At 58.4% G+C, this 15,810-nt stretch overlaps 1 protein-coding gene across 4 annotated transcripts in view; it reads right to left on the reverse strand.

Annotated features, from left to right (window-relative positions):
• Nucleotides 1–6: 6 nt before the first annotated feature.
• Nucleotides 7–15,810, reverse strand: part of PACSIN1 (protein kinase C and casein kinase substrate in neurons 1) — a 49,506-nt gene continuing 33,702 nt past the window's right edge. For 2 of the 4 annotated variants that reach the window (XM_077754741.1, XM_077754742.1), the window contains 9 exons: nt 5,819–5,944; nt 4,747–4,903; nt 3,355–3,590; nt 2,871–3,026; nt 2,597–2,772; nt 2,070–2,190; nt 1,844–1,971; nt 1,023–1,210; nt 7–482 (listed from right to left, as the gene is read on the reverse strand). In XM_077754741.1, the coding sequence (XP_077610867.1) occupies nt 373–482; nt 1,023–1,210; nt 1,844–1,971; nt 2,070–2,190; nt 2,597–2,772; nt 2,871–3,026; nt 3,355–3,590; nt 4,747–4,903; nt 5,819–5,881 (1,335 nt within the window). In that variant the 5' untranslated portion in view covers nt 5,882–5,944 and the 3' untranslated portion in view covers nt 7–372. Of the gene's footprint in view, nt 483–1,022; nt 1,211–1,843; nt 1,972–2,069; nt 2,191–2,596; nt 2,773–2,870; nt 3,027–3,354; nt 3,591–4,746; nt 4,904–5,818; nt 5,967–11,100; nt 11,268–15,810 lie in introns of those variants that run through there. The other 2 variants (XM_077754744.1, XM_077754743.1) reach the window with 2 other exon arrangements.

Below are 15,810 nucleotides of genomic sequence, written 5' to 3' on the forward strand. Positions count from 1 at the left end.
GGGGGGGGGGTGCAGTCTGGGGGAGCGAGGCAGGAGAGAAGGGTCCGGGAGACATCCCTCAGGGCTCAGGAGACTCTTTGGTGGGATGTGAAGAACAGATGTTGTAACGTCTCTGTCGGGCTAAGTACTAGGACCCTCGCCTACCCTGGGGCCGTCACCCCGAGTCCCACCACCGCCCTGGCCTCCAGGCGGCCCTGCAAATGCTTCCGTCTCTATATTTTTTGTTTTGTTCTGTTTTGACTTTTAAAAAAATAAAAGCTTGATCGGAAAATATGTCTGGAACTCTATGGCGAGGGAGGAGGGACGAGAGAGAGAGGGGAGGGGAGGGAGGTGGGCGAGGAGTGAGGGGTAGTGTGGAGGGGAGCAGGGCATCTAGATGGCCTCCACGTAGTTGGCGGGATAGAGGCCCAGCTGCCCACTGTCCAGCCGCCCGCGGCACCATCCCTGCTCGTCCTCCTCGCCCAGCTTGGTGAGTTCGTCTCCTAGGAAGGGGACACAGAGGAGCTCATTGACGGGGGCTCAGAGAGAGCTCCACCTAGTCTCACACTGCTAGGGAAGCCCTCCTAGCCCTCCTATACTATTAGTCTAGGCCCAGCCCAATGCCCTCCCATGACTGCCCCAAGCTGGCCCTGGAGACCAGCCGCAGCCACACCCCCACACCCACGTGCTGCACCCCACCTGAACACCTAATCCGGGTCTCAGTCCTGCCTCCCAAACCCAGGCCCCGCCTCTGGCTCCCTTTTTCTAATCCTGTCCCTGCTCCAGGCAGCCCCAGCCCTTAGGCCCCGCCCCCACCCTATTCTCAGGTCCCGATTGCGCCCTATTCCGCCCGCCTGGCACCCAGTTGCTACTCTCAGGCCTTGCCCTTGCACTCTAATTCAAGTCTTAGCCCAGGGGGCAGGGTCACACTCCAGGTTGGCCCCGCCCATGCACTAGGCCCCGCCCCCAGCCGCGTTCCCAGCAAATCCCGGCGTCCCCTGCCTTCACGTCCCGCCCCGCCGCCCCAGCGCAGCCCATCATACCAGCCTTGAAGCTGAGCTCATCCTGCTCCTGGCCGTCGTAGTCATAGAGTGCCCGCACACGCACACCCTTGGCGTCGTCCTCGAAGGGGTTGGAGCCCCCATTGGCCTCATTGCCCCCAAATGGGTTGCCGCTCTCGTCATCCGACCACTCGGTGGCATAAGGCTGGCCCCTGTCGTAGCTGCTAACGCTGAAACACAGCGAGAGGACCCAGCGTGAATTGCCTCTACTCTTCTCCCTAGGGCTGCCGCCTCCTCCAATCAGAGCCCTGGCCCCAAATTTCACGAAGGCTGGAACAGGCACGGGCCTTGTAAGAGGGGCTCCCAAGCCAGTGACCCTCACTGACAGCTCTTTCGACCAATGTGAGGCTGGACTGTTAGCATTATTACCCAGCCTTTGAGTGAGGGGGTGCTGAAGGGGTCCCCTGAGAATATCTGACCTGTCATCTTAGAAGGGCACCTAGCAGTTAAGGAGCGTGGCCTCTGGGACATCCATCATACCCCAGCTCTGAGGCTTACTAACTAGCTATGTGTCCTTGGGCAAGTCACTTAATCTCTCGAGGTTTCAGTTTCTCCATCTGCAAAATGGGACTCTTCACGCACTTTTCAGAGTGTTGGGAGGCTTCAGTGGGTCGCTATATGGAACATGCTTACAACAGTGCCTGGCACACAACGGGTGCTCCCAAAGGATGACCCACCACTACCTTTGAGAGGACCACGAGGTTGCTGTGATGCAGATCATTTCTGGTCTCCTGAGGTCAAACTCATGTGCCCCAGTTTGTGGGCCCCTCTGGCCCCCAGGAAGCCCCCTGGGAGGCACTCACCTGCCACGGTCCCCAGCCTGGGATGTGGACTCCACCGCTCCAGTGGCATTGGTCAGCGTCACCCCCTCTGCCTTCTTGGGCTGTTTTTCTTTCTTGGTGGCGGTGTGAGGGAGGTCTGGGTTCCACTCCTGGTGGGCACCAGGGGAGCGGTGAGGCAGGGGGGCTGCCCCCCGAGGCCCCTTCCAGCCTCCTCTGTCTTCCCTTCCCCGTCCCCACACCTCCTCACCTCAAACTGGGGCCAGTTCATGGGCATGCCTGGGCCGCTGGTGCTGCGGAACCATCTGAGGTCATCCTGGGCGTCGGCCCCCCGAATGGCCTGCTCCAGCTCCCGGTACACGTGGACATAGCTGTGCACAGGGGAGATCAGGGGCGGGGGGCAAGATGCACCACGGCCCCTTCTCATCCTCGGTGAGGGCCAGAAGGAGCCCGTTCAGGGGACCAGGGTGCTGGCGTGCCCCCCAGCTAGGAATCAGGTGGGCTTGCCACAGAGCAATCTCCCTGTGGTCAGCTCTAGCAGGTACCCTCCCCTGTCGTCACCTTGGCCACAAATCCATCATCCGAGCACATTTCTCGAGTGCCTCATCCATGTCGCCTTGCACCCGGGCAGCCGCTGTATTTGGAGCCTCTTCCTTCTTGCCCCTGAGGCTCTGGCCACCCTTCCTGTCCCAATAACAGGGGGCCCAGGACGCCCCCCACACCACCATCCCCCCCGCTGTGGGCACCTGTGCCCACCACGTTGCCACGCCCAGCTACCTGCTGTTCTCAGCAAGGTTGAGGTGACGTTTGATGTCTAGCAGCACCTCCTTGAGGAAGACCAGGCGCTTCTCCTCAAACTGCTGGCACTGCTCAAACACCTGCTCCATGCTCTCCATGTACTGGGGTGTGGTCTTGCCCACGTCGTCCAGCACCTTCTCATACTTCTCCTGCGTCTACAGACACCAGGGTAAAGGAAGGGTGAGACCAAGCCTGCAGCTCCCAGCCACCCCCACCCCACACCTCACCCCCTTGCACCCCAGCCCATTAGCACCTTCTGTACATCCTGCTTGCACTTGTCCACTTTGTCCTGCAGCTTTTTCTGCTGCTCGGGCGTGACCGACTGCTCTGTCTTGCTATTCATCTCCCGGGTCATGGCCAACTTCTCCTCTTTGCAGGCCAGATGGTAAGCCTTCTTTGCTGCCTCTAGCTGCGGGGACGGGGGAAGGGGAGGCACAGCTCCTGCTTGTAAAGCAGGAACCAATGAGTCGCTCATCAAGCCCTCCCACCTGCCGGGGGCAGTGAGCACACGTTCCTATGAGGCAGAAGGGGTACAGGCCCAGCTCCAGGTATCTGGGAGCCGTGCCCAGCCATGTGTGGGTGTATGCCCCCCGGCACTGCCTGCTGCCTCTGCGGACACCCCTCAGTTGGGCCCTGCAAGGCCCGCCCCATCTGTAAACTCTCTCCCTCTGACCAGATGGCCCCGCTGAGCTCAGCTGCCCACCCATGCCCCATCTGCAGAGCCACCCACTGGGCACCTCCTTCATCTTCTTGGCCCAGGGCTTCTGGGCCTTGCGGAAGCCATCCTCAGCCTCCTTGGTCTCCTTGAAGCCGCCCATGATCTGCTTGTGGTAGGCATCCTTCTGCCAGTTCTTGACCTTCTCCAGGTCCTCGTTCAGCAAGTTGTTCTTCACTTCCTGGTGCAGTTCGCTCACCTTGTCCGCCTCCGTCATTATGGCCCCCCAGGCCCGCTCCAGGCTGCCATACTGTGGGCCTGAGGAAACGGTCATGGGGTCACGAGGCCCTCAGCACCCCCTGCCCAGAGACCTCCCTCATGCCTCCTCTCTCTGAGGCTTTCCCCATACACGCCGTGGGCGCAGAAATGCCCTCCTCCACCCTCTTTATAGTTCTGTCCATCCTTCAGGGCCTGACTACCTCCTCCAAGAAGACTTCTCTGACTGCTCTATTCTCACAGGCTTCTGCCTGCAGCCCTCACGGAACGCTTCTTATAGCATCTGCCTCTGTGCCGACTCTCTATCTCCTCTGTCAGCTTGTGAGCCCCATGGGGGCAGCCTGCACTCCGTGAGTTCTCACAAGCCCAGCACAGCAGCGGGCACACAGTAGGTGCTCCAGGAATGTTGACTGTTACCAGCCGGTGACAGAAGCCAGGAGGCCACTGGGACCAGTCATTCCAGTCATTTGTTCCTCTGTGTATGGGGATCAATTCTGTGCCAGGCACTGTGCCGGGCAGTACGGACTCAGCCCTCATGGGGTTTAGAGTCTCGTGGAAGAGAAAAAAAAAAAAAACCATTAATGATCACATGTAAAGCCTAAGCTGAAATTGTTCTAGATTGAAGGAACTGAGAGCCAGGACAACTAAATGCAGTATGTGATTCTGGATTGGCTCCCAGACACAAACAAATTTGCATACACGCCGTATTAAATGTCCTGAATTTGATAGTTGAACCATGGTTATGTAAGCAAATTTATTCTTGGGAGATACATGAAGGACTTAGAGTGAAGTGGCCCGTCTCCCACTGAAATGGTTCAGAGCAAGTATGCACAGAAGAAAGAGGAACAAACAATCATTGTGAAATGTTAACTGGCGAATCGGGTTGGAGACTATGTAGCTCTCTCTACTAGTCTCGCAACTTCTCCCTAAGTTAAAATTATTTTGAAAGAAAAAGGTTGTTTTGGTTTGGTTTCCATTTTGTTTAATCCAACCTGACGTTGTACAAAGTCGAGTTGAGCAGGGACAGGGAGACCTGGCTTGGTTTGGGAGGGTCAGAGTGCAGTGTGGGGACGGTGCCCTCCAAGGGCCGGTGGCCTGAGGCTGCAGGTGCATCTAGGTGGCTGAGCGCTACCAGAACCCAGGCGGTGGGGACCCGGTTAGGGCCTGGGCGATGCGCACGGGGTGGGCATGGGGGCACCTTTCTCGATGAGCTGGCGCCAGCGCTTGGCCCAGTCGGTGAGCTGCTGTGCGTATGCCTTCTCGATCTTAGCGCGCTCCTGCACGCAGTTCATCAGGTCGTTGCACAGGCGGTGTCCGTCATCGATGCGCTTCACTGTCCGCTTGTAGTTCCCCACCTGGCGGCCAAGGAGCGAGCACGACTCCCGCGGGCTCCCCGCCTCCCCCCGTCCGCCGAGGATGCAGAGTCCCCGCGTCCTGCAGGGGGCGCCCGACACACCCATCTTCCCACCTCGATCGCCTTGCCGCCTGGCGGAACGCACTGGGGGCTCCCCACCCTCACATGTCCGAGGCGCCTCAGCACCCTGCATCATACCTGACACTCCTTCACCCCACTTTCAACATAATTTTCCTCGCTGCCACAGAGTGTGGGATTTTGATCATTTGGACCCAGACTAGAATGAATTATTCATTTTGTTCTTGTGAGCTGAATGTATCATATTTATAGAGGCATGTAAGTGTTGAGTCGAGCTGCAGCTTCTTGACATAATATTATGTTGTGTAGACATCTCATTAAACACTTATTAATTTAGGTTTGGCAGTTCACTTTCGGTTTTGGAAGCCCATGGAAACATTTTATTTTTTGGGTCTCAAATAGTTTGGGAGGCTCCTGAAATGCTGGCTCTAGTCTGGTCTCCCCCTCTTTGTTGCCCGGGGTGGGGGTGGGGGCTTCAGGAACTCATGCCACAGGGTAGGGGGCTGGGGGCAGCTGTAAAAGGCTATGTACACTGTAAAGCTCTGTACCTGCCTTTGTGAAAGGCCATGCCTCTGATCGAGGCCCCCAGAGATGACGGTCCACATCATGAAATGCGATAGATCTCTCTGGGTGCAGGTGTGGGGCAGAGGGGCTCTGGGCCGAGTGGGCAGTAGTCTTACCCCACTTCATGCCTCCAGCCGGCCTGCTGAACACCAAGGGCTCGGGAGGGATCCGAGGGGCTGAGGAGCAAGGCCTGAGGTTGTGGGTGGGTGGGAGCCTGGGCTGCCACAAGGCCAGCTGTCTGGTCCCCAGGACCTGGGGAGCATCAGAGCCTCACCTCCCAGAAGCTGTCCGTGGTCTCCTCCGGAGCTAGCGAGGCCTCGTCGTAGGAGCCAGACATGGTGTAGCCGAGGGGGGACGGGTGGGTGTGCAGTGGCGGTCAGCAGGCTGGGTTGTTCATGCGCTGGGAGGGCGGAGAGAGATCCCTGCAGAGGGGCGAGGTGCCCCACGAGCCCCATCTAGGCTTGGGGCCCCAACTCCATAGGCGTAAGCCTTGCACCAGGATGGGGACTCCCTGCCCGGGGACTGGCTCGCCAGCCCTAGGGTAACCCCAAGAGTCAGCCTGTAGCACCCTTCGTGCGCACCCCTCGAACCTCTCCTCCACAGGCCCGCGACTCCATATCCTCGCCTCCCTCTCCCCCAAATCCAGCCTCCAGCTCCAGTGTGGCACCTCTTCTCAAAAGCCTGCCCTAACCACCAGACCCAAGGCGCGCACACAACTGCTTCTGTGCTCCTGGACTCGGGGCTAAAAGTTAGAGCCCCACGATTATATAGTTGCTTTACATAAACCTGCAGTTTGCCTCACAGACACACACAAAGCCAGCAATCAGGCTAACCTTTATGCATGTCCTGCTCCCCCTCCCCAGGGCCGGGCACTCTGTGGGGCCAACTGAGGCTCAGCGAACCCCAGCTGGCTTCTCAATCTACCCCCCATTGGCACTGCCCCCACTCTGATCCACCCGAATCCTTGCACCCAATAGCCCCCCCGCCCTCAGCAGAGACCCTGGTCTCAGCCCCTAGAACCTCCGCAAATCCCCCGCCTGGGCCCAAGTGCCCTGGGAAGCTGGCAGCACAGCCCCCTCCCATCTCTGGCCCGGGCTGGGCCCCGTGAATCGCCCTTTAGGCTGCCCTGATGCCCAGCCTCCAGAGCCTCCATCAGCCACTTACATGTCTCCTTATGAGTCCCAGGCATGTGGCTTCCTGCCCTACAGGTCAGACCACTGTGATCTGTGCGTGCAGCGCAGCGGCTCTGTGTGGCCTGGATCTGTCGGCAGGCATCACGGCTGTCCAATCTAGGCCATGTGCTGCCCCAGGGCTGGCGACGCTGCCCGATTCCCTACCCTCACCCAGGCTTCACTGCCACCCCACACAAGAATAGCTCAGCGGTCAGGAGACAGGACCCAAAGGGCCAGGCACCTGGTCTTCAAAGGGGCAGGGAGGCCAGGGCAGGACCGACCCCACTGGGAGGTGCCCGCCTCAGGCAGGGGACGTCCGGGGGATGCCTCCCTGACTCTGCACTGCTGTCTCAGGGGCTGTGTGCCCTATGCAATGAGCACACTGGGGAGGGCCAGCCTCTGGAAAATTCAGTCCCACCTGGGGATCCAGGGACGCCCGGCCCTTATAGCCGCTGACCTTCAGGCCCGGGGCAGGTGGCACCAACACGTGTGGATCCTTGGTCAAGGATGGCCCTCCCCTCTCGGGCCTCAGTCTCCCTATCTGTCCAGGGCCCTGTTCCCAGTAATAACCCAGCACTGCCTCCTCCTTGCTCCCCCCAGGCACTAAAGAGTTTTGGTTCCTTGCCCCTTAGCAAAACCTCAAACTTCCCCCCAAACCTGTGCACGGTGGGGATGGGTAGGAGGAAAGGTGGCTAGAATTCATCAAGGGACCAAGAAACGTGTCTGCGTTCTTTTCCTTATGCATCGGGCCCTGCTCACTTATAGAGCAGCACTCCCTTCATGAAGAGCACTGCATACAGACAAGGGAAAGCAAGAGGTGGGGATATTTAATGAAGGACACTCAGCCAGGTTAGGTAAGTATCTCTGGGGCCAGAGCCCCATCTAGAACCGGTGAAGTCCTCCAGAACTGTGTTCTTCGGGATCCAAATAACGCACGGCTGTCAGCAGGGGTGGAGGGGGCGGGTGAGCCGCAAGAGAGTGAAGGTGGAGCCCACCCCTGGTGTGGGGAAGTGACTGGATTAGCCTTGACTGGAGGATGGGGGGTTGGGACAGCGTCCCCTCTCCCCACTACAGAGGCACACCTCCTTGCCCCACAATGCTGCTCCCAGGAATTTACCTTCCAGCCAGCGGGGCAAACTGAGGACGCCTAATTCCATGAGCTGCAGCCCTACTTGTAAAAACCAAAGGCCGGACACATCCCAGATGCGCGTCCAGGGGACTGCATAGGTAAATGTTGGTGCAGGCGCCTAGGGAACCCTCCCCAAGCTGTGGCTCTGCAACAAGCCCAGCAGGGTGCAGGGCAGTGGGCCTGCGGACGCTTCCATTTGTATAGGAGGAAATACTGAAGCGAAGCCGGCAGTGGGGGCTGCCCTCGGGGAACTGGGCAGCTGGGGGCCATGATGGGAAGGCGATTTTTCACTGTTGGTCCTTTATGCCTTTTAAATTTTGCCTTGTGTGCATAAACTGCACATTTTTTTAAACCCTCCAGCCCCTGTCGGAGGAGAGCTGAGGGAGCTGGGAGCCAGGACCCAGAGGGCACTGGAAATACGGAGCAAGGGAACAGTACAGCTAAGACCCGGCGTGTCAGGCTAGATGGGAATGCACAATGGCAGAGACCAATCTCCACTTTGTCCAGGTCCTGGGGTTGGGGGGGAGGACTTGCTGGGGTCCCTCCCTCAGTGCAGGCAAGTCACGGGTCTCCGGGCTCCCAGCTGCCGTACCTCTAGCCTTGGGGGGGGGNCCCTCCTCCCCGTGATGGGTACCCCTTCCTCATTCCAGGTTCTGCCACTTTGCTCACACCCTTCCATGACTCACCCGGGACCCCCAGGTCTCCAGGTGACCTGTGAAAAGAAGACCCCAGGCCTGGCTTCCTCTTGCCTTTTCTTTGGGTATAAAACCCAGACCGCCCAATTTCCATCTCCTCTGTGGTAAGGCCCATGGGGGCCCCCCCTTCAGAAAGGAGTCCCGAAGTAGGCAGGAAAGAAGAAGATGGAAACGCAAATTGGGAAACCGGAGGAGACAGAGCCTGGGTCTCACTTGACTCTGGGGGTCCCAGAGAGACCCAGGGCAGAGGGGACGAGGTAGGCTCGTCCTAGCCAGAAAATGCTTAAAGCCAATAGTTAAAGCCACTGCACCTTGGCCATCCTGGCTGGCCTCTCCTCCCCCCCACCCCTTCCCTAGACCCCAGCCTTTGGCCTTTACCCTCCTACCCTCTCTACCCTCTCCTTCTTCCTCCAGCCCCAGACCCTCTCTCCCTCCTCTAGAAAATCATCCCTAAAGGCGGTCCCCACCCTGCATCCCCCTCTCCCCCTACCTCCCCTACCCCCCCACCCCGCTCCAGGTGGCGAGCAGGAAGCATCTCATTAGGCCTGTCCATCAGTCTGTCTGTCTCCAGGGAGCCTCGAGGACCCATCCAGTGCCCGTGCCCTGCAGCAGCCTCCACAGGGAGTGCAAATATCACCTCGCTCGCTAGGTGGTGACAACAGTTAAGGGAAAAGTNGGAGGGGGATGGTGTATATAGGCACCAGCCCCCCACCCTCCCGGGGGGCTAAGCCTGGGGTGGGTCCTCCAGTGGCTCCAGAGGTCCCCAGCGGGACTGAGCCCTAGTCACCCACAGCAGGGACCAGCCCCCCGTCTCGCCTACATATTCTCAGTATTTCCAAAGGCCGCCCCTCAAATGAGCCTCTTTCATCGTATCCTATCTCAGGGTCAGCTTCTTGGGGAGGGGGCAAGCTGAAACCCCACAGGCGAGAGGGCAGGAGCTGGAGCTGCTGGTAAACAGGCCCCTGCCCTCTCTGTTCCGGGTGCCTCTCTCTCCTGGAGGCCGGGCATCTCACACTGGGCTCCTCTGAGAGGGCCTGTGGTGAGCCCTCTGCATCTGTGGCCTCAGGTGTGGACGGTCTGGGGACGGAACAGCTCCTTCCAGGCCTCCAGGCCTCACCAGCCCCCCGTGCTGGCCCGGATGGAGGCAGGACAGATGCCTGTCCCAGGCCCTGGTGGGAGGGGGTGTCTCTAGCTCCCCCTAAAGGAGAGAGATGAGCAGAAAGGGTGGTGGGGTTCAGAGGAGCTGGGAGCAGACTGACACAGTGTATCCGGGTCACTTGGCTGCTGGTTCCTGGGGAGATCTACATCCCCCACCTCCTCTGGCCTTCTCCCTCCTGGGCCCTTCACCCCAAAGCAGAAGCCCCCTGTGCCTCGCATTCAGCAGGTGCGACTAACGTTTGCAGAAATGAACGAGCCACGTCAGCTTCTTGGTGAGTATTCGTTCCCCACCCCGTCGCAGGCCCCAAGATCTCTTCCCGGCCCCTGCACGGGCTACTCTGACCCCCAGGGACCCAGGGAAACCGGAAGCCCCATAGTGTGGTCCCGGCAAAGGACCCAGACAAGCTCTCGCGGTGGAAGGAGGCTGACCATTCGCTGCCCGGGCACGTGAAGCACACTTTCAGGGTCGCACTCAGGCATCCCCTGCCCTCCTCGGGCTAGGATCTCCTCCCCATGCCGGCCAAGGCCCTTCGGCTCTGTCCCAGGGCACACCGGGACCAGGGGCCACTCAGGCACTGCACCAGCGCAGGCCCGCCAGCGGCCCAGGGCCTCCCGGGCCCAGCCCCGCCCCCTCCTGAGCAGCGGACTCCTCCGCAGTGCCCGGGCTCCCCGGCAGCGCGGAGCCTGTCCCCAGGAGCAATGCAGCAGAGGGACAGAGAGGGGGGCAGGGAGAGCCACGGGCACCCCCACCCGATCCCCCAGCATGGAGACCCTGGGCTCGCGAGGATAGGACGAGGGTCCCTTGGAAGATCTAGGGCTCCAGGTCAGCAGGGAGAGCAAGGAAGGGACAGGGCCCGCGCTTGGAGGAGGAGAAGACAGATGCCTCCGGCCTGAGCAGGGGGCTCTACGCCCAATGCCTGAGGGCATCTGGGCCAGCACGGAGGCAGCTGGTGTGGGGTGTGGAGGACGGGACGTGGGTCTGCTGCTCCCCAAAGGGCAGGGCTTAGCGGTGCCCTGAGTGGGGGGGCAGAGGGCATGCTCACCTCTCCCTGCCCAACCCCTCTCGCCTCAGCCTGGGGAGGGGTAGCACTGGGGGTCCCCGGAAGCCCCGGCCCCACTCAGCCCGCTTCCCCTGGAGAGGGGAGCATTTCTACAGTCAGGACCTGTGGCAGCGGTGGCGAGGGACAGCAGCGCAGAAGAGGAAGACAGCGGCGGGGACGGTCCTCCTGTTGAGGGGGATGCTGATTCTGAAGAGGGCCTCCCGGGATCCAGGCTGCTCTCCACCCCCCTCCCAGGTCCCCTGGCCCTGCCCGCATGCCGGCAGGAAGGCAGGGGCAGCTCGGGGAGGGAGGGAGGCACTCTCCACACGGCCTCTGCCAGCTGTCCCCATCGGGATGCCTACCTGGGCCTGTCTGGGCTCCAAGCCAGGGGCAGGTAGGAGCTCACTGCCCCCGCTGGGCCGGGCCAGGGCCGGAGGGGCTGGCTGTCCTCCTCCGTCTCCGTGGTGGCGGGCAGGGAGGGGGCCTGGCGCCCGGGCTGGGGGCTCTGTCCTCTCGGGTTCCCTCCACCGCTGGCTCAGGGAGGCAGCAGCGCCAGAACTGCGGAAGCCAGCTCCCCGCCCCCCACGGCTGCCTCCTCCCCTCCCTCATCCCGACCCGCCTCCTTCACCAGCCACCCACCTCCTTCTGCTCATTTCTATGGCAACCAGGCAATGCTGCACAGCCTCCCTCCCTCCCTCCCTCCCCTACACCAGGGGACGCCCGCCTTCTACGTCAGCTCAGGCGGGGCGCACACACTTCACCTTCGAGGAGATGCTGGTGAGCAGAGGGGCTCACAAGGCCACCTTGACTGCGGGGGACCCTGCTCCAGCCCCTCTCCTCTCTTTCTCCCCAAGACCCTCCCTCCCAACATCCCTGCATGACGTTGTAAGCGGCACCTGCCCTTGCACTTGCCTCAGGCCTTTATAATTCACTGCCTGCTGCTCTGTCAACATTTGTGTGCTTAATCGTTCATTCTCACTCAGTCATTCCTCACAATTTGATTTTGAGCCTTTTCTGGGTCAGGCCAAGTATGAGATGCTGGGCTACAATCTCATCCCCTGAGAATCCATACCCATTTTACAGATTGGAAACTGAGGCCCACGGTAGTAAAACAACTCATCTGAGCATCCAAGTCTCCTGGGCTGGTCACCAGCAGTGATGCCTTGTGATCCAACTCCCACGGGCCATGGCTATCACACACCCTTCAGAGCAAACAGCTAGGCTCACGCCATGCACGTGTGATCTACATGCTCTGATGCAAATGAGCACCCCAAACACAAACACTCATGACATGTATTTGCACACATGCATTTCCACACTCTGTGCATCTCCCTCCATGTGCACAGGGGACAGACATAGTAGTAATATCAGCACTTACATACCTTCAGGACACATGTACACGCATCTACATGGACCCAGAACATGCAACACACAAACCCTTTCTACACGAAAGCAATGGGTATATATGTAAGCCCCCAGCCCCCAGCCCCATGGGAGGGGATCAGAATGTCAAGTGTCCCAACTGGGAGACTGAACCAGAATCCACTTCTAGGAGAGGACCTTTCTGCTCTGCACTTGACCTCTAGAGATCAGACACTAATCTGCCCACCTTGTGTCGGCCCTACTGCAGGAGGGGTCTGGGGTGGGGTGGAGAGAGGACGGGACAGCATCTGGTGGAGGCAAGGTGAGGACGTCAAGCAGGGACTGGGGCCCAAGACGCACTGTCCCCAGCCCAGCACCGCCTCAGAAGGACCCTGGCAAGGATCAGTGCAGCGCCCACGCCCCCCAGTGTGCTTCTCAGGGACCTCGCTCAGCCCAGGGAAGGCAGAGGCAATCAAAAAGACCCAGAAGCCAACCAAAAATCAAGGAAAAACTGTTAATAATAATAATAATAATAATAAATAATAGCCTCTTCCACACTTCATCCCATATGAGATCCCTTCAATGATGAGACCGATGCCAGTTAAACCAAGGCTATAAGCTGTCCGGTGCATCCAAATATCAGAGCCGTCCACTGCGAGGGGGAAAATCATCTTGGGACCAGATGAAATAGGGAACCTCCTTCAGTCAGCAGATACTCACTAGGCACCCACCGTGTACCAGGGATTGTTCTAGGGGCTGGGACTCAGCCGGGGGCAAAACACAGTGTCTGCCCTCGAGGGTGCTGAGCCTGTGGATGTGCTAGCTCCTGTCCCCCTGCAGCGCCCCTGGCCGTCACGGCAGCCCTGAGGGCGCAGAAGTGACAGGAAACAAGTTCTAGAGACTGAGCAATTTCCCCAAGGTTATAGAGCCGGTAAATCCCCGGGCTGGGATTCAAACCCACTGCTTTGCCAAGCTTTTACCAATGCTCCCCATCGGTTTCATTAAGATCTGATTAGGACACCTGGCAACAGCGACCCATTTTCTAGAAGTTTCACAGCCAAGTGAGCTTCTCATCCTTAGATCAAAGGCAGGACAGGGTGATATGCATTTGAAGGGCCAGTCAAGAAGTGGGCATGTGTGGGGGCGCCTGGGTGACTCAGTCGGTTAAGCATTCGACTTAGGCTCAGGTCATGATCTCACGGTTCGTGGGTTCGAGCCCCGTGTTGGGCTCTGTGCTGACAGTTCAGAGCCTGGAGCCTGTTTCAGATTCTGTGTCTCCCTCTCTCTCCAACCCTCCCCTGCTCGCACTCTCTCTCTCTCTCTCTTAGAAATAAATTTAAAAAAATTTTGTTTTAATTTTAAAAAGAAGTGGGCATGAGTGAAGACAGCCCCCAAATGACCTCAGAGGTGACTTCCAGCCTGACCATCCTTGAGCCAGAAGCCTGACAGTCCTAGGCCTGGAGTTCCTCAACAGAGGGTCGAGTCAAGGCCCAGGGCAGAGGGTGGGGATGGCTGGCACCTGAGAGCTGGGGCCCCCTGGAGAGTGGGGAGACCTTGGCTGAGGGCGAGGATGGATTGAGTTCCCAGGCACTGTAAACAGAGCCCCCTGCCCACCTGCCAGGCCCCCAGCCCCGGACCATCTTTCTCCTAAAGATCCAGCTCTATCCCGGGTTTCCAAACATAGTTGCCCCCCACCTCCCCTGCTCCGTGAGCCTGATCCAGCCCCACCTCCTGCCTGCCAGACCCCCGAGGTCTTCCCTCCCATGCTCATACAGGCTCTGTGGGAGGAGGTGACCCCTCTGTCGCTCCCTCTCTGCCTGCAGAGCCACCCCCCACTATCAGCCTGATCTGGTCTCCTCTGCTACTGAGAGGGTCCCCCGGCCACCGGGGTGCAGCCCTGTAGCCTCCCACCTGCAGGTCTCAGACAGGCTCAGGGACACCCTGCACCGCGCGCACACACACACACACACGCACACACACACACCATGCCTGACCTCAGCCCTATTCCTGGACCTTAACCAGATTCCAGTCCCACATGCAGGACCACTCAACATAGGAGGAGGGGGCTGGACCCTTCTGTCACCACCTCCTCGTCCAACCCAGAAAACATTCACTACCCCCTCTTCTCAGGCCAGCACAGCTATGGTACAGTTCCCCAGCACCAGGGCCAATGCAATCAGGGTTCATTAGCTGCTGCTTTGCATCTCATTTGCATAATGTTCCCACGACTGTCAAAATGCCAGAACCCTCCCCAAACCCCTACCCATAACAGGCAGGGCTGGCCAGCTCAGAAAATTCCACTGAGGGTCTTTGTAGGGGCTAAGCATACAGGGATGGGGGAAGAGAAAACGGAGGCAACTTCGAGCCTCAGATGCAGAAGGGCACCTAGGTATGTCCCAAGTACCTCCTAAGTCCAGGCACCGTGCACGGTGCTTTATGCACTGTACCCACTTGTTTTTCACAAGGAATCATTTTATAGATGTGGAAACAGACTCAGAGCTATGAAGGCATCGCTATTCAACACCTGAATCCCAGGACCGGCAGCTTGGACCGCCTGGGAGCTGGGAGAAAAAGGCAGAATCTCGGGTCCCACCCAGACCTCCTGAATCAGAATCTGCAATGTCACAAGATCCCAGGAGACTAAAGTGGGAGAGGTACTGGTTAAGGGACTCGCCCTTCCATACACAACCGGAAGACGGAAGATGACACTGGTGCCTGAACTGGGGTGTGTCTGAGCAAATCCTGAAATCTCTCCTGAGTACCTCCTATGCGCAGCATCGCTCTAGGGAGTGATACCCGGGAAATAACCAGACACACAATATCCATAACCTCCTGGACATTTCACACCAAAGCAGAGACACACAACAAAGAAACAATAGCAGTTCAAGGGGTGATCAGTGCTATCAAGAAGAATAATGTGAGGGCGGGGGTGCCTGGGTGGCTTTGTCGGTTAAGCGTCCGACTTTTGCTTAGGTCATGATCTCACAGTTCGTGGGTTCAAGCCCCGCGTCGGGCTCTGTGCTGACTGCCAGCTCAGAGCCTGGAGCCTATTTCAGAGTCTGTGTCTTCCTCTCTCTCTGACCCTCCCTGCTCATGCTGTCTCTCTCTCTCTCTCCTAGAAATAAATAAAAAAATAAAAAATAAAATAAAATAAAAAGAAGAAGAACGTGGTGTAAAGACAGAGGATGAATGGGGAGACACTTTAGAACCCCTCTTTGAAGAGATGACATTTGAACAGACACTTAAATAAAGGGGGAAGGAGAGGTGATGATTTGCAGGAACAGTGTTTTGGAGCAGAGGGAACAGCAAGGGCAAACGTCCTGAGGCGGGAGTAAGCGAGGCACGCTGAAGGCACCCCAAAATGGAATGGATGTTTGGGTGGATGAACAGGTGGGAAGATAGAGGAATGGCAAGTAGAGAGAGGTAGTAAATTAGGTAGGAACAAAGAAGAGGCAGGCAGGGGCTAGATCGTACAGGGCCTTGTAGGGCATGAGAAGGATTCTACCACCTTCTAAAGATGAAGAGAAGCCATTGGTATTTTTTAAAAAGATTTTCTTTTAAAGTAATTTCTACACCCAACATGAGGCTCAAACCCACAACCCCAAGGTCAAGAGTCTCACGCTCCACCACCTGAGCCAGCCAGATGCCCCAAAGCCATTGGTTGGGTTTTTGTTTTTTTTTTTAATATTTTTAATTGTTTCTGAGAGAGA

This window comes from Crocuta crocuta, unplaced genomic scaffold, assembly GCF_008692635.1.
Source record: "Crocuta crocuta isolate KB4526 unplaced genomic scaffold, BGI_CrCroc_1.0 scaffold132, whole genome shotgun sequence".
Lineage (NCBI taxonomy): Eukaryota > Metazoa > Chordata > Mammalia > Carnivora > Hyaenidae > Crocuta > Crocuta crocuta.